Below are 25,197 nucleotides of genomic sequence, written 5' to 3' on the forward strand. Positions count from 1 at the left end.
AGAGGGTTAAACTGAGAGAAACAGCGTTATCATATCTTTCACAGTTCATATTTTTGTTGCAACTTCTTAACAAAGCATTTACGAATTTTTTGTTTTATAACATTTATGCTTAGTATTACATGTAGAACACACTACTGAAGAAATGCAGACAACAAATTTTCATATTCACAAATCTGTTCGTTTTTATGGTCGTTCCTCGTACGAATAAATTCAAGCAAAATTAAATATTACATACATTTGTAATGAAATTGTACGCGAAGGGGTTAATACGAAATCGTCCGAAACTACGGGTTGCCCAGGGCCCGGTGCAATGTCGGGTGACCAAATCTCTACGTGTCGCTCGAATTAAACTTTCTCCCTCCGCGGTCGAACAAAAAGGTACCGACGGAGAGGGTTTCCGGTCAGCTAAGAGCGATTAATTACGGGCTCCCGAAAAATTCGCGTACACCCGAAGACGCGGTAAATAATCCCGCGTTCTCGCGAGCGGAAGGAACATCCCGCCGGTCGGATCGAAACCGAAGAGAGGAACTAGAAAACGAAAGACAGACAATGGGATGGACATACGTGGCAGCGGCGCGATGAACAGAGAGAAACAGCGGATCGGATAGAAGGAGGAAGACTCCGATGGGAGGGGGTAGGAGGAGGTGGAAAAAAATCCGGGGATTTACGCGGAAAGGGCAAAATATTCCCCGCCCAGGCCTCATTCAACCCCCGAGTGCGGGGTGGCTTTGGGTGAGAAGCGTGCGCCCTCATTGGCGGGGAGGCTAATATGGCGGTGTTAGGGGTTGCGAGGTGGGGCGGCAGTATGCGATATTAAGGGCTGCTTTCATGTCCGACGAGCCAGTTCGTGGTGCGCCGTCGATTGACGCATTTTCTTTTCGCAGCCAGAGCCGCGTGGATCTCGCTCGTCGATCCAACGTTCTCGTCTCACGATTTTTTCCACCGCCGCGTCCTCTTCGCGCGCGAGACCGTACCGCTTCTCACCCTCTCGTTCGCGCCAAAGGACGTTTTCTCGCGAGGCTCCATCTGTCCGCGGCACCAGCGGGAAATACGATTCGCGTCGACACCAACGACGACAGGGACGGAGAGTACATTTCGCCAGTGATCGGTCGTGAATCCAACTTCCGGTTGCCGCTCGGCGCGGCTGCGACAGTGACTTCCGGCGTCGTCGCCGCTGCCGCGAAGAAGCATGGCGCAAACGTACAATCAAAAGAGGAACGTGTACAGCATCGACCAGATCCTGGGCCACGGGAAGGACGAAGGTACGATTCTATTTTTCGCGCGGGAAAACGAGCAAGGACGACCTTAACGGGACCGTCGTTAGAAAATACCGGTTCCAGTGTAGTAAATTGCCATTAGTTCAATGAATCCTCCCCCTCCGTTGTAATCATGTGGCACCGCGTCGAACGAGTGAGAAATTGACGGTAACGCGAAGAAAATAGTTTGTTCGATCAATTACCAGGCGACCCTGTCGTGTTTAAAGCAACGATTGCGGCCGTCAGGCGTCGATTTGCTCGACTGTAATAAACCGCCGCGTAATATTGTATTGTTATCTAGTATCTAATATCGTTAAGCAAACTAAGGTCTCATTTACCAACATTTTATTACCCTCGCATCGATCCGCGTCGCGATTGCGATGAAAGAAAAAAGAAAAAAAAAAATAGTTTCTAACTGAGACAAAGTGGGTTATCTGCGTTAACCCATCGTACCCCGCATCAGATACGGTAATTGTACGCCAATTCAGCGAACGGTGTACCGCCGATTCCCGAAATCGTCGATCGAACGGGATCGATCCGGATTTTCGTAACACGGAGAACGGTTCTCGCGTATCCGGATCCACCGTGAGTCATCGTCGCCGCGGTAACACCTTTTCCCGTGTCTCCTTTCGCGCGTTACTTAATTGCCGTGAGCATTTTAAAAGGCTAATTAGGTCGGGGTTCGAATCTGCGGCGACGATCAGCGCGACGTGAATTTACGACGTGACTTATAGCACGCGAACGCTGCATGTGCACGCTTGTTTGCGAGCAGGTTTCCCTTCGGGGACCCGAGCGAACGCACGATCACGCAATTATTTCATTAAAATTTTCTAACAATGGCGCGAGGGATTTCTCAAGAAACCACGATTACGTTTAATGAATCTAATTCCTGCATCGCCACGTGTACGATTCCCCCGATAAATTACGCCGTTTTCTCGTACAGCGTCGCGACGCGAGAAGGTGTTTTAAAACGTAACAATTAACGGGCGCGCGTAACGGGTTCTCTGTTCTTGCGTTACCGCAGGGGGGGCTACGAGAGCAGCGTATGCGCGTAAATTATTACCGACGACCAACGGCGTGCAGCGTATTTACGATCCTCGAAGACTTTAACTCGATCGTCTCCCGAACGCCACGGGAAATTAATAAACTTACGTAAACCTACACTTATTAAATTTCCGCGAAGAAAGTTGCGCACGCCAATTTTTTGCTCAAACGATTATCCCGGGGGGAGTTTAACGACGAACGTATTACCCGTAAACCCTCTTAAGGATTTTATTAGATTTCCAGCGTAAAGTCCGGACCTTGTATAATCCGTTCCAGCGATGTATATCTTGTCCGCGGAGATGCGGTACGAGTTGTCGTTAACGCGTCGACTTCCCAAGCGCGTTTTACTCGTCTTGCCGTCTAATCCACGCTGAAATTTTCATTATCCAACGCAGACAACCGTCCGACGTCGCGTAAAAATGTTGCGTAGAAATTGAAAAATAATGGCTCTCGAGTTGGACCATTCTCTATTCTGGAACTTCAGATTTGGACTCTTCGCTTTGGGGAGCCATATTACATTTGGTAACTTAAATAATATAAAATATATTTACTCTTTTTAAATGAATTTATCTTCTGTTTACCAGATGAATTTCTTGGATTTAAACTAAAGTTAGTTTATGAATCTAAAATGTGTATTTGTTGTTCTTGAAGAAAATTTGCCCAACTTTGAATAGTACGTGGAGCATCGATCATGGCGCATCCGGTTTTACGGTGGATTAGGGGCACAAAAGAAAATTGAAAAAGTTCGTACGAACATGGCGCGTTGTTTGACCTTCTTCCAAAACTACAGCCATTTTTTGTGTGTCTGGCAATTTTTAACCCTTCCTGCACGACGTTATGTTAGCTTTTTGCTAGGAGATTGGTTCGTTCTTGCGTACTTTCTATACAGTTCTAATTCTCGAGCCGTTTATTTCGAGGCTAGTGTATATTAATATATAAAAAGGCCATAAATTTATTGGCTATCGTTTTGTACTAACGCAGACACGATGAATTATGTAGTATGGAGCAACACGCGCTATTTGCGCCGCTGATATCCATTACGTTCGTTCAGCGGTAGCGCTGTGAGGTCAGTTCAGTCGTAACGAAAGGGTTAATCGCAAACGGAGTTAGTATAACTGGTTCTATTAAATTGTTTGCATACAATGTTCTATAACTCCTCATTTTTCTTAATACGTTGCCTACCGTGTGGCCTGCTAGCTGTTCGCGGCTATCAACTTTTGGGAGGCAGACACTCGAAAGAAATTTGCATTTATTTATTATCGATATATGTGCAGTACAAAATAATTCGAATTAAAAGTGACAACGTTAAAATTACCAACAGCTTAACAACTCCAACTAATTGGATGTCTCAGCATCATTCGAATGTCAACTGTTTCAAGAAATCTGTTATGTCATTACATTTCAGTTGAGAAGTCAGTTTTTGAGTGAAAGATTGTTTAACAGTTGGGTAGATTGATATTTCTTTATTCAAAGAAGATATTAAGAGACGTCATTGAGTCATTAAGTATCGTATAGAAACAGTTAATTAAGCTTGCGATTTAAATCTACCACAAAAGTGGATATAATTTGGAAACAGTCAAGTAGGGTAATGTGAGCCTTTTCCATTGTTTTGTGCCCCAAATTCACGGTTGAAGGAGACCCTATACGTTAAAATACACCCTGTATATTAATAATACAATTGTGCCTTCGAAACTTAGTTAAGAATTCCGAGAACGCATGCTTTCAATACAGAGATTCCTCGAGTTACACGGTCTCGAGTTTCGCGATTTCGTAGATACGCGATTATGCTTCCACTTATGTACTTCTATGTGTATAATCAGTATACGTGAACGTATTCACGTATGAAAAGACTTATTTTCCTTCCATAAAAGAGCACGTACAGACCTGTATAATTTTAATTAACTTTCGTAACGAAGCTTGAGATAAAAGATCAGGTCCAGAGGGAATTGTCAGCCTCCGAAATGTCTGTGACTAAACTAAAATTAATCGACACTGTTCACATTCCCCTTATTTGTACCGTATTATTCTCAACCAAGGTTTCACTTTTCTTTCCCCTCGGATATGTCGTATTCGCACGATTAGGCTTACACGAAAAGCTCCGGAACGAATTGTCTGCGGAAGTGAACGACTTAGTGTACGCTAATTGATTCGTTCCGAGTTTGGAGCAATGAAAAGCTTAACAAAAATAAAATTTGCATTTCCTAATATAGGAAACTTTGCCTTGGATGCAAACTAGATTTGTACTATTTTCTTCATCTCGAGGACTATTTATATTTTCTGACTTTTCATTAGAGACTCCCCATTTGCGTTTAAGGAAAACAATTATCTGTACAATATTTTTCAGTAACGTCGATACAAGATTATACAACAATTTTACATAACTGTAACGAAATATTACTGAATTATATTCGTCAGTCTTCCGTCTTTTCATAGAATGAATATTATTAAAAAATTGTATGTTACTAATCCACGTATTAAGTGCAGTTTACGAAAAGTGTTGCATAAAAATTGGCTTGTTGTGAGAATAGAAAATTCGAATTGTCGTGACCGTGTACGCTATGTTATTTTATGCTCAACGTGCTCCGAGCCTAACAGTTAACGCGGTAATTCGTTGCGCAGATATACGGACGAGGCATCTACAGGGGGGGAGAAAAAAGATTCTTTCGTGCGAGTTATCGCCCGGACGATCGAATTGCACGTACACCCCGAATCGATTATGCTCGTACGCGTGTTCATACAATTGCATGATACATGTGGGCATACAAGTTGGAACACAGTGGATGATCACTGTATACAGGTGGACCGATTATTGGTCCGGTCCGATTGTGGCGCGCAGAAATCAGGATGTGTTTGCGGATTTCGAGCGTACAGTCGTCTAACATAATTAATGCGTCTGATAATACGTGCGCATTGGATGTCCGCCGGTGCATCGGGACTCGCTTACAGATCGACGCGGCCGAGGTTACGTGTTGTCAAAAGGGTTATGTAATCGAGGAACTTCATTCTCCGTCTCTGCAGGGACGATTATCGATGCGATTCGCGCGACAAACTAATCGGGGTGAATTAATATTTCCCCAACGCGGGCCCATCAATATTCAATTAGGGTCTTTGTGTTTAGAACACTTTGTGGTTAAACAGTAACGTTTCTTCCTGAATTTTTTTCCCCCGCCACCCTTGACAACAGCTATCTCAAATTTTGCACGTTAATTTGTACGTATTTTAAGAAGACACGTGCATTTTTTTTGTGAAGGAATATTAATTTTATTAAGGAAATTTGCCAGTCACAAATTTAGAGTGCAAAATCCTTGGGGCGGGACTATATTCGGAATATTCTACATTTTTTAAGTTGTCTTTACACAAAATGCGAAACATCTTTTTAGCCGTTTGTGGTCCAATAGGAATCCTATTTATAGTAATGTGTTTAGTATAATTGAAGTAGCGATTTACGAACATATATGATTTATAATTTGTGATAGAGCATTTTTAAAAATATTTCTCTATGAATTACACGAAATTTTTGCATAAAGTAGTCTTGAGCAACTCGTTATACTGTAACAATGTTCTGTATTGTAATTCAATGATTAGTTTAATCCTATTATGTATGAATAAACTTATCACTTTTGCTAGAAACCATCAAGCATTTTGAAATACCTTGTGAAACATGCAGGGTGTTCGGCCACCCCTGGGAAAGATTTTAGAGGCTAAAATAAGACGAAAATCAAGAATACCAATTCGTTGATGGAGGCTTCGTTAAAAAGTTATTAACAATTAAATTCAAAAATTTCAAATCGTTTTGGAAAAATTATTTTCGGTTGCGGGGGTCAATTACAATCATTTTTTATGAATACACATACCCCCGAAATCCTACCCAGTTTGGAGAAAAAAATTCGAGAATATGTGAAATTTTTCGACAAAATTAAAAAATTTCAAATCGTTCTAAAAAAATTATTTTTAGTTGCAGGTGTCAATTCTAATCATTTTTGGTCATTAGACATAACCTCGAAATCCAACCCAGTTTGGAGAAAAAAATTCGAGAATATGTGAAATTTTTCGACAAAATTAAAAAATTTCAAATCGTTCTAAAAAAATTATTTTTAGTTGCAGGTGTCAATTCTAATCATTTTTGGTCATTAGACATAACCTCGAAATCCTAACCATTTTCGAGAAAAAAATTCCTAACCGAAAATATAATTTCTGGCCAGAAATGTCTGCCCGAATTTTCATGCGAATCTTTAAAACGTCATAACTTCTGAACGGATTGGACGATTTTAATGTTAAAAAAGCCAAACGCCGCGTATTTTAGTGAAGAATATGTAGAAATTCTAAAAATATTCGAAAATTTGGTCTTTGACCCCGCAAAATGAGAAAAACCCCGTAAAAGTGGTTCAATTTTCGAACAGCCATAACTCCTATAATAGTGAATATATTTCAATGAAACTTTTTTCTGAAGTAGAGCTCATAGGTACCTACAAAAAAGTATTGAACAACTTTTTTGTAGGACGTCATGCGAAATTATTAAAAATCAAAAACGAATTTTTAAGGAAAATCGACAGGGGGTGCCTAAATTTTTCGGCGAAATTGAAAAGTTTCAAATCGTTCTAAAAAATTTATTTTCGGTTGCAGGGGTCAATTATAATCATTTTTGGTGAATAGACATACCCCCGAAATCTTACCCACTTTCGAGAAAAAAATTCAGTATTGGCGGAAGTTTAAACGTTAATAACTTCTTAACGAAGCCACCATCAACAAATTGGTATTCTTGATTTTCATCTTATTTTGATCTCTAGAATCCCCCATTAAAATTTTTCCCAGGGTTGGCCGACCACCCTGTATATGGACACTGGTTCCTCTACAATTTCAATTTTGTAAATCGGTTACAAAATTCTGTACGTATCAACGAGTGTATATATGTATGTTTTATTTAATATTTTATATCTCAGGAGTGGTTTACTTAAGAATCATGAAATTTAGTACGACTTGCATGTACGTAGCGTCGATGACATGAAACTTTCGACAAAATTTAATAAATTGACGTGGAAATATTTGGTTTTCTAACGTAGAGTCACGTTCGAAGATTGAAAGTAGGTTCTCCAGAAGAGAGGGACCGATAGAAATGATTATTAAATCTTAGAAAATTTTTCCACCTTCGTTTGGGTTATAAACATTAGTTCATCGCGCAAAGTGGTACCACCGCGACGAAAATGAACGCGAGTAAGAGATCGAGAGATCGAGAGCATCGGTTAGAGCCGAAACGATCGGGCATGTGGTCATCACCAGGGGCACGGTAAATAAATCTTTAATTTCGCGCCGCGAACTGCCTTCAGCGGGTGCCACCCTCCCCAGTCCAACCCCTATCGGTGGGTCCGTAGATTTAATAAAAAGCAGCGGAGAGTTAGGCATCAAGTGGGTGCCCCATTGTGCCCTAGCATGAAAACATAAAAATCTCTCTATTCATCGTGGATTATCCCGACGTTTGTTTGCGTAAATGTTAGTGCGATTATGTGCACACGTACGCGTGTAGCCATACCGGTTCGTCTCTCTTTCTCATCGCGTAATCGATGTGCGTGAGTCGTTCGAACGGTTTCGCAGCATCGCAACCTACGCAACTGCCGGTTAGAACTGCACCGAAAAGTAGGATTAGCGTTATTACGCACGAGTAGTAAATGCTCGTCTAATTAGTTCAAGGGAAACGTGTGTAAGGGGTGGATGGAAGCGGCACCCGTCTGAGGAGGCAGGGGTAAGGGGGAGCGAGACAGACACTGAAACTGTGTAAACCAGCGTCGGTGGTCGTTATCGCGTTATTATCTAATTTCACGAGTAATTTTGGTCTCTGGCGAAATCCAAACTGTCGTATCTCTAATTAGATAGAAGCGTTAGATATTAAATGGAATCGACGTTTAGGACGAACTTGGAGTTTTCTCGGTCTCCGCGGTCGTATTTCGAGTGACGATTTCTGATCGAATCGCCTTTTCACCGTCTTCGGTGCACGCTCGTGGCCAAATTGATACGATCGCTAATTGCTACATTTAACCCGCTTAGATCGTCATAATTCTCGATAAGCCGTGACAAAAAATTGTTTTGGTACCGTTCTCGTGTTCCTAATCTGCGCTCGAGGTTATAAATATAAACTACGAACGACGAAACTAAATTAGAATAAATATTAGAGCGAAGTGGGACTCGTAGAAAAATTAAGAATTGTATTCCGTGAAGTAAGACGGCTAACAGCATAGAACGTTTAGTCGAGGCTAAGAGCGAGCGCACGAAATATTGACTAGATTATTATAATGTATATTTATGAAATAATAAACTGTTTTATCGGGAGAAATGGGATTTTACACGCCCGTATTTCTGTCGATTCATGTCTTTCTAGAAATAATCGCGCAATTTTTGTACACGAGACATCCCGTTACGAGAGGGCTGTAATATGCGCTCGTATTAAAAAGCACACCCCTTTGCCGGGTGGTAGTAATCAAATGAGGTACTTTCATTTCCTCTTACCGTTTTAATATCTCGTGGATTATTCTCTGATTTTCTATAACATTTATTATGCAGCACTGGCTGGTTTTTGTACGGAAAAATTATGAACGCCGCCGTGTCTCTGTGTTATTCGATATTATTAATAATGATAATTTTGGGTTACTGCGAAAGTTCCATCAACTGGCGGACGTGCGCTAGAGTTCAGGTTTTAAAATTCAATTTACTGCCGTCTGCATAAAAATTTATGGAACTGACGTTGAAAAGGTACTTGCAACGCTACATTTTAAATCATTGTAGGTTCGTGTTCGACGGTATAACAGAAGGTAGTCTAACGAAAATAAATATATTTCGTTTTTAAAACATGCTTCGAAGTTTACGCGAGTTTCTCAAGGTTTTAAGAATTTTGAGATTCCTAGGAAATTCCATTGTGGAAACTCGGCCATTTCTTAGGTCAGCTTCTTCCCGATGCAATAAATATTTAATTAGTGCTCAAATATATTCTTTTTTTAAAGCAAAATAAAATAAAAACGACGACACACTGCAGTGAATTACAAAATAAATTGAAAATCGAAGCTGTATTTCACGCATGAAGAATTACGTACGTGCATAATAAAATACAACAAATTTTGATATTCGAAAGGAAAAAGTAATTGACGTTGTTGATTTTTCTTGGGTGCCATTGAGACATTGTTACCTGTATTTTTATTCGTAGATATTATAAAATATAATTGATTATCAACTACAGTTGTTTTCGATAAGAAACCAACCACAAAACGAATATTTTCGATGTGATAATATGTTTATATTAGGCGTTGTATAATAATTCAGTATATAGTAGTTCCTAACAGTTTTGGTTAATAACTAAAAAGAAAAATATATAATCTATGCATTTAAAAACATATAATTTGTTCGTACCATACACCTACATGTACATCTTCATAAGACTCTTGTTTGTTATAATATATTTTATTTCGTTATAATAACACCAGTTTCACTTGAGTGCTTTGTTGACAATATTATTCAGATGTCGATACATAACATTATAACAAATCCTTTCAAACTATTGAAGATTCAAAAGACACGCTCATACCGTGCAGTAGCCTCGACAGGAAAAATGATACCGGTTCGTGAAAGTCTCAAATCCCCAAAATTTTGTAAAAGTCTTATAACAACCCCTTTAATTTGTGATCGTGGGTGCCATAGACACTGAACTTCTCACACGTCGGAAGGAATATCCTTAGGGAGATTCCCTAAAAGACGATCTTGCTCGGAAAGGGAGAAAACATCAAATATCAAACGATGCACACAGAATGCAATTAATTTCCCTCTAAACACGAATCGTGTTGATCGCGTTTGGCCAGAAATTCACAAAGGAGACTCTCGTAACTTGCTGGCTGCACTATTGAGAGTCCTTCGAAGCATTCTCACCCTGATCTAATTCCCCCCGAGCCCGACTATCGCATTACCTTCTCCGCGTAACTTTAAACCGCTCGTAAGAATTGTAATCCCGGCCGCGAAGGATACACACGGGCAAAAACGGTAGTTTTCTCTAATGAGCCTCGTATCGATGCACCGGTAAGAACGGCAACGAAAAGAGACCAGCAACCAGCAACGAGAGACAGCAGAGCAAAAAAAAAAGGGGGTCGTGGAGAGAGGGAGAATCGTAGCGTGTGTTTCACGGCTACGGTTGCAAGGGTTGCATCACAGGGGGGGGTCGGCCGGTGGTGGACACGGGAGGGGGGCAACAGTGTACGACATGCACTCGTGATATTTGCTAATCACTGACGGCAACGGTTTTTAAGTACTATCGAGCGTGTAGGTATAATGTACAGGCTCGCATCGATGCGTCATATTTCATATACGGGCCCGGGATGTACAAAAAAATGCAAGCGACGGGTGAGGCTTAAAATTGGCAAATCCGCCGATCGGACATCATCGGCGTATCGGGGCGTACATCGGGCGCCGGTCGTTGCGCGGCTTAAAAATGAAATTGCACCCACACCGACCCCGCAGCATCTCCAAACCCTCCCCTCCGCGTCTATCACCCTCCCCCTACCCTCCAGCCTTCGATGGACCACTCCTCGTCGCTTGCCGCGTGTATCAGCAAAACGTCAATTTCGTTTTGGCAGTGCGGACGATTTGGCTTAATCGCCTTGATCCTCTCTTGCGCTCGAGCATCGAAGGCCCCGCGATCGTTTGATACGCGAATCCGGTCGGAGTTCAATACGCGCGCCACCCCCGAGCCTTTAACGCCGTTCGTTCGTGTCTCTGCAGCGCAATGGCGGTATCGCGTACGATTTAAGAACCACCGTGCGGAACACAAGGTTCTATGATGCCCCCCTCTCCTGGTGGTCAGCCTTTGACGCCTTTGGTTTTTCCCTGAGATCGGGGAACGATCGGCGAAAATATTCAGGACGCGTTAGATCGTCGGGGAAGGTAAATCTTTCGATAATGGCGCTAGCTTGTGTCCCACAGGGAGATAATCTTCGGCGACTCGAGAAACAGGTCCGAGACACGGCGAGATATCAAATTTTGAACCAATGTATATAGTTTTGGCTGAATGCACGAGGATCGTTCAATGAGTCCTTAGAAAATCCAAGACCTGGCGCTCGTAACATCGAAAGTGGTTTGTTTTTAGTAAGCATCATGACTCATTAAAGAGCTGTCAAATGCTGTTTCATTTTTATTGTCTATTGAAATTAGAAACTTCCTCTTAGATTAAGACAATGCACGGGTGCACAGCAGTTTCGATGGCCAAAATCATGGAATTAAAGTTCGAATTATTACAACAACCACCGTACTGGATTTGGCCCCCAGTAACTTTTTTTTATTTCCAAACTTTAAAAAATGGATCGGTGGACAACGGTTCACGTCGAACGAAGAGGACATCGTCTAACAGCACCGGAAGTCGGGTCAGAACTGAATCAAATTGGGGTTGAATTTATGGACATATTTCATTTCACTGTTTAATGAATTTAAAACTCTCATTAATTCTATTATTAAATTATATTTTGATAAATTAAGACTGTTTCTTTTGATCGGTTTGGGTACCAAAATATTTCTCTATCACCATTCCAATATAACTTCCCTATCGATGAAATGAGGTGTCTAGTATTTTGGAGCCGATTAACTTTCATCCCCCAGATTTACCCTTTGAAGTACTAATGCGTCATTCAATTCACCCTTCGAATACAAAGAAGTATATACGTTCTCTAACAGTGGACAGCCATTTTCAAACAGCGTGTATACAAACCCTTGTACCGTACGAAACGTGGTAAGAGATGAGAGTCTACATCGTTTAGGCACCACTATAAATTTGTCATTCATTATTAAATTATAAAATATATTATCGAACTCGTAAGTCTTATTAGGTATACACATAAAGGATTTCTTCGACGGAATTAAATTTTCGTCTAAATAACCGTTACATCGAGTGAACGTTGCAAATAAATAGTTCCACAGAGTTTTAATTCGCCCGTATGTTATTCGAATAAAATTTATGTACCGAAAGTCACCGTTTTAGAATAAATTTACGGGAGATGTGAGTTCCTGACGAGAAATAAATTATATTTCTTGTCCTTGTTTCCAGATCATGCGACCTCGTCCGACGCGATCGGTGATGGCGGAGACACAGAACTCGGTCACTTGAGCGACCATCAGATAAACGATGCTCTGCACGATCCCTTGAATCTAGGGGAATCAGACCGGCCACGGAAGGTTCGAAGGTCCCGTACAACCTTCACCACCTATCAGTTGCACGAGCTCGAGAAGGCCTTCGAGAATACACAGTATCCGGATGTATTCATCAGGGAAGAGTTGGCGATAAGGTTGGAGCTGACCGAGGCTAGGGTTCAGGTGAGTTCAACCCCTGTTCGCTGACAGTACCAAACTTCCTCGAGTCTTCATAATTTCGAATCCAGTAGGATTTCCAATGTCTCGTCTGACCATACGCATGGCTAGACTACTTGCGACCTCTTTCACTTTCGTTCTTTCTCTAATTAAGTAAGGCAATTATATTTCAAACACAGTTGTATTATTTTTCTAAATGGTCTGCCATAATTCCAAGACGTCGAACTCTGATGCAAGTTATTCTACACTAAACAAAATTTGAAAGGTGGAGATAGTAAAAATAGATCAAAAACGTAGAATAAAGTTTGTACGAGACTTCGTTTTTGAGAAAAGTTATTTTTACTTAAAGAGAGCAACTTCTAGTTGAGTAGAATTATGTGGATAATTCAAACATTTCTTTATCAGAGTTTAGTTTCTATCATTTATCTTGGGTGCTGAAGTATTCTTTCTTCGATGGTAACTTTTTTTTATCATGCAATCTTGAATTATTGTTCAAGTTTACGTTCAATAAATTGCAAAGAAACTCACGGTATCGAATGCTTGCAAAAGATTGATTACATTTTATTATAAAATTTTTTTCTTATTTTGATGTCCTGAATCTCAACCGATTTCTTAATAAACAAGCAACAAGGTTTATTACAAAGAAATTTTTAAATCACTCGAAAGACAGCAAAAGATCGTACAACAAAATGGCGTATACATCATCGAAGTGAAGTCTGCACAAAATTGACAGTATTTAATATTCTTACAAAGAAACACGAACACGCCTAATAAAATCAACGGTCGATATTAAAAATGGACCCTTAAAGACTCTGTTCTTTTGCCAGTCCGTAGAAATTGGATACGATCGTCGAGTCGGAGTCTCGAACGTCTGGTAAAGTTTTCCGTTTCGCCTGAACACGCCTGAATCGTACAGAGATTTTTGGTCAACGAGTTTAATGAAGTTGTAGTACCAGAAGGTACTCAAAATTGTCTTTAAACCCCTGCACGCGCGCCGGCAGCTTTTCGAGCTTGATATTCGAACCCGGAGAAAGCCGGCGCTGAGTGAGCCGCAACCACAGCGTGGGCCTCTCAACTAATTACACACTATTGTACCGAAAATCTGCCGCTTCTCTTCGACGTCTATAATTTTGTGGAAAATACGCCGTACCAGCCCCGATGCTACGAGGATTAATTTCATACGAGCCAGTCAAACAGTGAAGAGCGCACGGGGTCGTAATCTGCTTTGAAATTATTTTCTAGTCGCGCCTTTCAACGACTGCGAGAGAGCCAGCTACGCCCGGTTTTCGACGTCAACGATAAAAAAAAAAAAATAAAAAAAAAAAAAAAAGATCGCGGAAGGGGGTTGAAAGAAGCACGAAAAGGGATTAACGTGTACAATTGTAATTTACATGTTACGATAAATACGAAACAGCCTCCGATAACGTCAAACACGCACGCCCACGCGCAACGTTTTAATATTTGTTTTTACCAACGCTTTTAAACAATACATTTTTCGCGCACTCTATATTTTTATATATTACTCGATCGATAGTACCTCCGGTTAAAAACGATAGGCGGACGCGGTGTTCTCGATTTCAACAGCGTTTTAATCTGCTTGAAATTTTTTTTTTTTTTTCCTGCTCCCATCCCCGATCGCGCTCGTTCGGTTTCGAGTGTGTCGGGACGCGCAAGAACGGTAGTTGCGATAAAGTGGTAATCCGAACAAAAAAAAAAGATAAAAAAAAATAGCTCCATTAACAAATGCATTAAGGGCGACGGAGGGGGCGTAAATCATTAGAGCGCGAAACCCGAATGGCGACCGTGCGCGTTTTCGACCCTCGATCGAGCTCTCGATCGCGCGCGATAAATACCACCTTTTTCCCCTGTTCGTTTGTATTATCAACCTGATCGTCCGCGAAACGAGCACGAGTTACGTGACGTGGAATCGGTACGGCGACAGCTGCGCCGGGTATTGGCGGCCGCGCCATAAATTATGACTTTTCCATGGATGGAAATCGGTTACTCGATTAGCGTAACCGTCCTAACACCCTCGTGCGTACGCGACAAAGCGAGATGTCGCGACAGGGCGTAAGAGAGACGGGAACGGAGATAGAAGAAGGGTAGGAAGAGGATCGAGAAAGAGCGTCGCGCGCGGTCTACACAGGGCTGTGTGTGTGTATGTAGCACGAAGAGAAGGGTCGTGGATGGAGCCGTCGTCGAAGGGTGGCAACGGAGTTGAAAAGAGACAGAGAGCATTCCGATTGGCCCATTGTGGTACAGCCAAGCGACAATGCCGGCAATTGGCCGTCGCTCGACAAAACCGCTAAATGATCCGCCGCGGCGCAGTGGTGCCACGGCCACTTTATTTCAATCTAGGAAATCCTCCGCTACTCCTCCCTCGCCGCCCTCAATTCCAGATGCGAAATTACCCATTTTTCGGTATTAATGGCCGACCGATGTATCGCGTTCGATCGACGATCGGACCCCCGATGGTAATGGAATCGCGAACCGTTTCTGCCCGCTTCCTATTCCGCGCGACGCTACTATCGGAGACCCGCTTTCGCTTTTCCCGACGGTCGACGCCGTTTTTGGATTTACACGGACACTTTTTCAAAAAATTATACCCTACGGACGTCGACGTGCTCTTAATAACTTCGAACGAAATTGGTAATTCGCGCCTTGAGCGTCAAGATTTGTTAATAGAAGTCTTCTCTTAGGTTGTACGAATGTTTTGTGGATAACGTTTTGGATTGATATGAATTTTTTTCCAAAATATTATATTCTTAGCTTAGGAGAAAACTGGTAATTTACACCTTGATGATACGAATTTTTTTTGTATAATGCAGTTGCATTTTTTAATCGTAATAAAAACTGGGAGTTTTATATACATATAATCAAAACTTCTAAACTTGTCATTACTGGAATTAACCCTTAAGTGGGCTCTCAATCTCAACTGAATTATTTTACTTAATGTAGATTTTCACCAAATTGTTAAATGGAAATCAACTTTCATTTTAAAAATAATGGAGGATTACATAAATCTTCAAATAATTACATTGATATATATTAAACAACTATTATTTTAAACTTGCGGCCCCAATAATCCACTTAAGGGTTAAATCTCTCAAACTCAACTGAATTATTTTACTTAATGTTCATTTTCACCAAATTGTTAAATGGAAATCAATTTTCATTTTAAAAATAATGAACTAATGGAGGATTACATAAATCTTCAAATAATTACATTGACATGTATTAAACAACTATTATTTTAAACTTGCGGCCCCAATAATCCACTTAAGGGTTAAATGAATAATTACTAGAACGATTCTCCATTTATTATTCCTCATATTTATAAATTCCTTTTAGTTTTTAACTTTTGGAATGTTCCCAAAATTTTTCGTGGTACCTCGAATTGCACCGATTCTTACCAATTCTATATATCTAAATTGACGTAACAATTGTCTAAAGCGTACTTCGGCAAACGCGTCATGGTCAGGTACACGCGTGCACGACGAATTTTTGAAAAAAATGAAACCTCGAAGGAAAAACTTTATTGTAAATTTTCAATTTATTTTTGCGCGAAAACTCTCCCTTTTTCGCCACCGCGCTATATGTATAAAAAGGTTGCACAGTTTAAAGTAGAGAAAATGATTGAAAAGAAAAGTGGTTACCACGTGACGTTATTAAATTGAAGCGATTAAACACGAATGTTAATGTCGAACAGTATTGGTCACTCGATAAAAACTTAATCTCCCAATGAAAGAATAATCTTACATATTCAATATGTAAAGGTTAAACGAAGTTTATTAAATTGGATCGAGGTTCGCGATGTCTACCATTTTGATCGATCTTATGTGACCGAAGGAAAATGGAATTTCTTGCCTGTGCAGCAAGGGAAGGCAAAACCAATCTTGATAATTGACGCTGTTTTGTACGAAGATGAAAATATGTTCGAAACGAAGAAGAAAATATCAATATGCCGTTTTTTTTGACGTGAAATATTTATTCTACACTTTCGATTTATTTTTACAGGAAAAATTCTTTTGCTCGACTGCGATTGTTGGATCTTTCACGGAAGTAGATTTTTCAATCGATTGATTTTAGGATACGCGTTGATGGAGCATTTGGTTTATCGGGGCCCCAAAGTCTTAGACTGTTTTTTTTTTTATATCGCTCTGTACACGCGCGAGAAGAAAGTTGGAAGATTGAAAAAGCAAGAGCGCGAACAGGAAATTTGCGGCGGAGATGGTGGAAACGTTACACCGAGATTGTGCGGGCGCGATGGGGGATTCAAACTTTCGGGTTCGCGCTGGGTCGCTTAAATGACGCGCTGCAAGGTTTGCGAGCACTTAGGCGTTAGCGGGGTATTCAGGAGCGATTAAATAATTAACAGCAATTAGGCAATTGAATTTCCCGCACCGGCCTCGCGACGTTCGTTCCCTTTCCCTCGTTGCTCCGCCGACTGAACGCTGACAGACACTTTCAAACTTCCCTCGATTTTCAGCGTTCGTTCAACGATATTCCCACTTGCGCTTTAAATATCTGTCGATGTATTTTCAAAGTTACGCGGGTCGATCGCGATTCTATTTCTTCCACGTCCCGATAACAAAATCATATCTCAGACGAGCATTCTCCAATTAATTGAATCGATTGGATACGGTTCGTGCACTCCAGGCGTGGATCAGGCGTGCATTTTCAAGCATCAGTTTTCAAAGAGTCTTTCCTTTTAACTACTAAAATAAATTTTTATCAATTCTCAACGTTAAAATTATGTTTCGATTTTCTAATGTTTTCTTTAACGAATAAAATAACGTTAGATATTTTTATTTTAAGCGTATCGAGAGTTACATTTAATTGAGAATGTATTTTCGACAATATTCAGTTTACTTTGGACGTATTAAAATTATCTACAAGAAGTGGGACCAGTTGAGACAATATTGAGCCAAGATTAATGGTTTAAACATACTCTCAATCTTAGATCTAAATTTTTACGAACTTTTTCGTAAATATCTGGTATACAGGGTGTTCGGCCACCCCGAAAAATGGGAAAAATTTTAACGGGAGATTCCAGAGGCCAAAATAAGACGAAAATCAAGAATACCAATTTGTTGATGGAGGCTTCGTTAAAAAGTTATTAACAATTAAATTAAAAAATTTCAAATCGTTATGGAAAAATTATTTTTGATTGCAGGGACCAACTATAATAATTTTTGGTCAATAGACATACCCTCAAAATCCTACCCACTTTCGAGAAAAAAATTCGAAAAGGTGTGAAATTTTTCGACGGAAAAAAAAAATTTCAAATCGTTTTGGAAAAATTATTTTTAGTAGCAGGGGTCAATTGCAAGCATTTTTGGTCAACAGACATACCCCCGAAATCCTACTCAGTTTCGAGAAAAAAATTCAGAACTGGCGGAATTTTAAACGTTAATAACTTCTTAACGAAGCCACCATCAAGAAATTGGTATTCTTGATTTTCGTCTTATTCTGGCCTCTAAAATCTCCCATTAAAATTTTTCCCAGTTACGGTCGAACACCCTGTATAATTCAACTCGAAGAAAACTATTCGTAACATTAATTGTTGCGCAGTGCTTCGCTACACCCCCAGAAAAAAATCTACAGGTGTTAGGTGAGCCACAAAGGCTGGTCTTCTGTCCATCTCTTTTCAAACATTTCTGATAAAAGTTCCCCTACCAGTTTGATAAAATGCTCCATTTAAAGAACACTGTGGATCCTGTTCCAATTTTCTCAGCGACAAAAGTTGCGTCGCGGAGATCATTCATCGCGACGAAGTGCTTGGAATTGTAATACTTCATTATGCACTGTATGTTGAACAGTTATGTGAGAAACGCCAACCCGGCTAGCAATGTTACGTAATCCCTTAAGAGGATGAGCACGTGCCAGAGCAATTATACGAAGACGAGGTCTGGCTCTCTGACGACAACGATTAAAAAAGTCTTCAAAATCTTGGATACGTTAATCTAATTTTTAGGAATCGCGTCTATCTGACACGTTTCTACGATTTCTCTGTCCTTTGCTAATTAAATTCTCGCGAGCTGTAGCATAATTTGGCATGGTTTACCCCTGGTCGTGTTGACTTATCATCCACGTAATAAATTATTACATTTGTCGAGTATCTTTGATAGAACTAATAGAACATCTATTATGTCTTCGTTCTTAATTTTTTCTTTTCACACTATTCCAATTTCTTAATGCTTATGAGTCTATATTAAACAATCGTGGTTCAAACAGCTATAGATCTAAATAAACACAGAATCAGGGGTATTATTATTATACTGTCGTTCGACACTTTTGTGCCATACGACAGATTATACAAGTTTAAACATTGTACGATCGTGGATGAAACAGCCGGTGCTCATCAACGATCAAAGAGCCTTCGAAATAAAGATACCGCGGGAAGAAGCACCGTCCGAGGATCCACGCGTATCGGATCGATGGCTGGTGACCGGCGTCAGCTGAAAAGCACTGGATTCTCTGCACAATAGAGGCAGGATGTAAAATGCAATCTCCTGGTCTTTCTCTGTCTCTTTCGCGGGGTCTGTCGGTGGCCACGAAAAATCAGAGCAGCTCAAGCGGAAAGCGAAAGCATTTATATGGCAACGGGGCCAGCGGTAACGGCGTGCCAGGGGTTTGGAAGGAAGGCGAGGGGCGAGGGCAGGGGTTGCTGCCACTTAGGGGTACGGAGGAAATCAGGATAATTGTTAACAATTAGCTTAATCAACCTCGAGAGCAAGCTTTTGTTGGGTGGCTCTGATACGGCTGGCTGGGGTTCTCATGCGTCGCTGGCGTATTTTCTTCCGAGAAATAATTCGATGATTTCGCGCGACGATTGTTCTCTTGATCCGAGGAACGGAGAGGCGGAGTCGCGTTACGGCAATGCCTGTCACAAGGCAGAATGAATTTCGAACATGCTACCGTGTATCCAAGTGTCCCCGGGGGTGTGCGTGAGTCCGTGTGGGGGCAACGAACCGCTAAGGGATGAAAAACATTCTTCCGTTAACCGTTTTGCCGCTGCAGGGATTCTCCAATCCGACGCGCAAGAAACTTCGATCCTGATCGAATTTTATTACCAGAGATCTTTTTCTATTTTTCTTTTCGTAAATAGTTACTTTATCGTAATTATCTCACTGCTTTAAAAATATCTTGATTTTAGAAAATTGTGTAAAGTATGAGTGTATTAATTGTAAATACGCTGTGTTCGCTAAAATGTAGCGGTTCATAGCATCTAAGGAATTCTAGCTTCAGATTAAATATTAGGTACTTCAATGGGGTACTTATTATTTTACAGCATCCCTAATTAAAGATTATTTATTATTTTTCTTTTACTGAAAACAATAACACGTTGGAAGCTCAAAACGTCCATTAGTTAAATTCGCTCGTTTGTGTTTTCAGGTCTGGTTCCAAAATCGACGCGCAAAATGGCGGAAGAAAGAGAAGGCGCTGGGCAGAGACACCAGTTTCATGCACGCGGAACAAAGGGGTGAGTGCGCGCTCAGATTCCGATCGTTCGATTTTAATTCGAGTTTAATCCATCCGTTCGCCGTTCGTCGTCTCGATCGGGAAATGAAAAAAGGGCTGCCTTCCCGACGGCGACGGTTCGGTTGCAGGGCGATGAATCGCGTGGCCTGTTTGTTAATATGCGAGCAGCCGAGGCGCGAGGAAAGTTACGAAGGGTAGATGCAATCGGCGCCAATTACATCTAATTTCAGTGTCGGCCATCGTCGCCGTCGCATGCGAACGATGCGCGACGGAAGCTTGACCGTTTAATTTTTCATGAAACGGCCTGTCCGTGTGCACGGCGAAACTTATTCCTATGCGAGCGACGATCACGGGGACAAGCGGATAAATTTCGACAGGGAACTCCAAACTGATTTTTCTCCCCGCTCCTCGTCCATATTTACTTCCCTCGGAAGTGATTCTATCGAGTCATAAGGCTACGTGTATATGAGAAATTTTGATACAAACGTACGCAAACATAGTTTTATCAGATTAAAACGGAGAATTATTAATGTAATCAGTTTTTAGCTCTGATTTTAAACAGGTGTCCGAATGTTTAGGGGATCATTTTATACTCAAAGTAACACAAACTTTTAGTCTACTATTCACTGCATTGTTGGGTTGGTTCATTCTCTAAAGCATCAACCCCTTAGATTTTAAAGTTTACTGACTAGTTTTGCAGTCAAGTTCTTTAAATGTTTGAACAGATTGAATTTCTTCAAGTTTGGTCGAACATTCAAGCTATTTAATGATGGAATATTTCGAAAAAATTAATGTTTGTCTCAGTTTGAATACCTCAAGTGTGGTCAAACATTGAAGCTACTTGGATAATTGAATAGTTCGAAAATATGAATGTTTGTCTCAGTTTGAATACTTCAAGTGTGGTCAAACATTGATGCTATTTGAATAATCGAATACTCCAAAAAAATTAATGTTTATCTCAGTCTGAATACCACGAATTTGGTCAAACATTCAAGCTACTTGGATAATTGAATACTTCAAAAAAAATAATGTTTGTATCAGTTTGAGTACTTCAAGTGTGGTCAAACATTGAAGCTATTCGAATAATCAAATACTTTGAAAAAATGAATGTTTGTCTCAGTCTGAATACCACGAATTTGGTCAAACATTCAAGCTACTTGGATAATGGAATACTTAAAAAAAAAATAATGTTTGTATCAGTTTGAGTACTTCAAGTGTGGTCAAACATTGAAGAAATTTGAATAATCGAATACTTCGAAAAAATGAATGTTTGTTGCAGTTTGAATACTTCAAGTGTGGTCAAACATTGATGCTATTTGAATAATCGAATACTCCAAAAAAATTAATGTTTATCTCAGTCTGAATACCACGAATTTGGTCAAACATTCAAGCTACTTGGATAATTGAATACTTCAAAAAAAATAATGTTTGTATCAGTTTGAGTACTTCAAGTGTGGTCAAACATAGAAGAAATTTGAATAATCGAATACTTCGAAAAAATGAATGTTTGTCTCAGTCTGAATACCACGAATTTGGTCAAACATTCAAGCTACTTGGATAATGGAATACTTAAAAAAAAATAATGTTTGTATCAGTTTGAGTACTTCAAGTGTGGTCAAACATTGAAGCTATTCGAATAATCAAATACTACGAAAAAATTAATGTTTATCTCAGTCTGAATACCACGAATTTGGTCAAACATTCAAGCTATTCGAATAATCGAATACTTTGAAAAAATTAATGTTTGTCTCAGTCTGAATACCACGAATTTGGTGAAACATTCAAGCTACTTGGATAATGGAATACTTAAAAAAAAAATAATGTTTGTATCAGTTTGAGTACTTCAAGTGTGGTCAAACATTGAAGCTATTCGAATAATCAAATACTACGAAAAAATTAATGTTTATCTCAGTCTGAATACCACGAATTTGGTCAAACATTCAAGCTATTCGAATAATCGAATACTTTGAAAAAATTAATGTTTGTCTCAGTCTGAATACCACGAATTTGGTGAAACATTCAAGCTACTTGGATAATGGAATACTTAAAAAAAAAATAATGTTTGTATCAGTTTGAGTACTTCAAGTGTGGTCAAACATTGAAGCTATTCGAATAATCAAATACTTTGAAAAAATGAATGTTTGTCCCAGTTTGAATACTTCAAGTGTGGTCAAACATTGAAGAAATTTGAATAATCGAATACTCCAAAAAAATTAATGTTTATCTCAGTCTGAATACCACGAATTTGGTCAAACATTCAAGCTACTTGGATAATGGAATACTTCAAAAAAAATAATGTTTGTATCAGTTTGAGTACTTCAAGTGTAGTCAAACATTGAAGAAATTTGAATAATCGAATACTCCAAAAAAATTAATGTTTATCTCAGTCTGAATACCACGAATTTGGTCAAACATTCAAGCTACTTGGATAATGGAATACTTCAAAAAAATTAATGTTTCTATCAGTTTGAATACTTCAAGTGTGGTCAAACATTGATGCTATTTGAATAATCGAATACTTCAAAAAAATTAATGTTTATCTCAGACTGAATACCACGAATTTGGTGAAACATTCAAGCTACTTGGATAATGGAATACTTCAAAAAAATTAATGTTTGTATCAGTTTGAGTACTTCAAGTGTGGTCAAACATTGAAGCTATTCGAATAATCAAATACTTCGAAAAAATTAATGTTTGTCTCAGTTTGAATACTTCAAGTTTGGTCAAACATTCAATCTATTTGAATAATCGAATACTTCAAAAAGATTAAAATTTGTCTCAGTCTGAATACTTCAAGTTTGGTGAAACATTCAAGCTACTTGTATAATCGAATACTTAAAAAAAATTAATGTTTGTATCAGTTTGAGTACTTCAAGTTTGCCTAGACCACCTCCCTGTCTCTCCTTTCCAAATTTACAGAAACAACTTACTAAAATCCCTGCAAAACGGTGTGATTGCAGGTGTGAACGAGTTATCCCTTCACGCTCGCTTGCTTCAAACCGCCGGCGGTGTGCCAGGTGCGGATCCATCGGGAGGACCAGCGGGTGCCTTTCCCTGGTTCATCCCTCCGGTGTTCCCACCGCCGTGGCCGGCCAGCGCGCCGAAACTACCCCCCTTGCACGCGATCTTGTCGCAGTACATCGGACTACCCCTACCGCAGAACTTGGCGTCGCTCGGTACGGTCCTTCCGGTTGGCCTGAACCCAGCCTCGTCGATGAACCACAATAACGTGAACGGACACACGCTCGGGAGTCACTTGCACGGCCATCCGTTGAACCTGGGCGTGCAGAATCTACCGCAGAACCTGAGTTCGAAGCACGACAAGGAGGAGGACTCGGCTTCGTCCGACGACGAGATCAGGAGGCAGAGCGCCGAGGTGCTCAGAGTGAAGGCGGAAGAGGTGCTACGCAAGGTGGACAATTAACTGTGGGGCTCGAAGGGACTGTTGGCAGCCTTGTGTGTCTTGTAAATATCTGGGAAGACGAACGGGGAAGGTGCTTGGACCGTAGACCGCGTAACTATTGCCAAGGATGTACATTTTATCGGAACGTCGAAACGTAATGCAATGTAGGAGTGCGTGGGAGGAAGCGGTAGAGGAGCTCTAAGAAGTTCGTTGCTACCTAGTCCATCGAGACGGTTGCGTTTGGTAGGAACTCGGTATTAACGTTTGATCCTATGTTGAAGACGTCGAAACCGCTGGCGGTTTTTTAGAGTACGTTTCTTTTCGCTTTTGTTTGCGATTGGTGTCGAAACGAGTTCGTTTTTTACAATTTGTGGAATTTTCCACTGCATGATATTTTGAAATTATCTATCGGACAATTTTTGGTAGGACTGTTGCTCGATACGTTCTTTTATATCAATGGACCGTAAACGTAAAGAGGTTACGAATGTTCTTAAAGGATCCAGTTTCTTAGAAATCACGGAGAAGACGGTCGATACGAATTCGCAGCGGATGAAGAACTTTTGTAATATACATGTACGATACACGAACGAATGCATATATATATATATAAAACACGTATAGTTTCTTTCATGTAAATATGTAGCTAATTAATTACGTCAAGAGAAATATATGATAATACTTAAAATCTATCAATTTTTTATTACCCGTCACTTAGGCTCCTCTTTCCAATATTTTCTATTTTTTTGTATAAACATACTTTAAATATTCTTTCTTGAGTGGTGATACCTTGAAGCTTTAAACTACGAATTCCTTTAATTACTCGATATCACTATGACACTAATTTAATTTTTTCGAAACATGAATATTTGCTTCATACCCCTCGTAAAATCTATTATAACTGTCGCGATCAGAAACCTCGACTGATGAATTATTTTTTAATATAGAGTAATGCTTGGGTGCTTCAAAACTTTAACTCCCAAACGACGAACGTGAACGAACTTATCTGATTTTTATTATTTCGCAATTTGGTACTAGATTTCTCATTGAGTTTCTGCGTATTTGTATTTTTATGTAAATCATTCATTACGAACGTTTACAAGTTCATTTAGCACTATTGTGGCTACCTCTAACACTCGTCAGCAGAGACTATCTATTTTTATTATTGAGCAACGTCTGAGGCAGAGCCTGCTAGGGTTGCCTTGCTTCATCCATTGTTATTTATTAAAATCTAGAACCTCACCACTCTGAAATAAATAGTTTACATCGGTCAAAATAGACTCAGGAGTCCATTGGATGAGGGATAATCCAGAAAATTTGTTTCACCCCTGTAAAACCTATCTGACGCGATAAGACGCCCCGATCAGAATTCTAGGGCTAATGAACGTATTTTCCTGAAACATCCCCGCCCCTCCACCCCTATTTTTCTCTCAGTGAGAACTCGGTTAACACTCATAGACAGTTTCCCTTGAGATAAAGTGTAGACACCTCGAAAGCTCAAAGCTCAAACTCCTTTAGTTGCACACTAGTACGCTCCAATTCTTTCCAAAACCTGAACACACTTGCTTCACCCTTGTAAAACCTATCTGACGCGATCAGACGCCCCGATCAGAATTCTAGGACTAATGAACGTATTTTCCTGAAACATCCCCGCCTCCATAGCCCTAATTTTCTCTCAGTGAGAGC

The 25,197-nt window shown here is 40.1% G+C and overlaps 1 protein-coding gene across 1 annotated transcript; it reads left to right on the top strand.

The window, feature by feature from the left end:
* The first annotated feature begins 862 nt into the window (after window positions 1-862).
* Hbn (aristaless related homeobox homeobrain) lies at window positions 863-24,092 on the top strand. The gene is made up of 4 exons (XM_076774216.1): window positions 863-1,262; window positions 12,367-12,632; window positions 20,025-20,112; window positions 23,072-24,092. Exons 1-4 carry the CDS (start codon window positions 1,190-1,192, stop codon window positions 23,533-23,535), a joined length of 891 nt encoding a protein of 296 aa, XP_076630331.1. The 5' UTR covers window positions 863-1,189; the 3' UTR covers window positions 23,536-24,092.
* The last annotated feature ends 1,105 nt before the right edge of the window (window positions 24,093-25,197 follow it).

This window comes from Colletes latitarsis, chromosome 10 (genome assembly GCF_051014445.1).
Source record: "Colletes latitarsis isolate SP2378_abdomen chromosome 10, iyColLati1, whole genome shotgun sequence".
Lineage (NCBI taxonomy): Eukaryota > Metazoa > Arthropoda > Insecta > Hymenoptera > Colletidae > Colletes > Colletes latitarsis.

Coding starts and splice junctions, on each gene's coding strand:
- Hbn (XM_076774216.1), top strand. CDS start 1,190: ATGGCGCAAACGTACAATCAAAAGAGGAACGTGTACAGCATCGACCAG. Junction 12,633..20,024: donor TGACCGAGGCTAGGGTTCAG/GTGAGTTCAACC, acceptor TTGTGTTTTCAG/GTCTGGTTCCAAAATCGACG. Junction 20,113..23,071: donor CATGCACGCGGAACAAAGGG/GTGAGTGCGCGC, acceptor GTGTGATTGCAG/GTGTGAACGAGTTATCCCTT.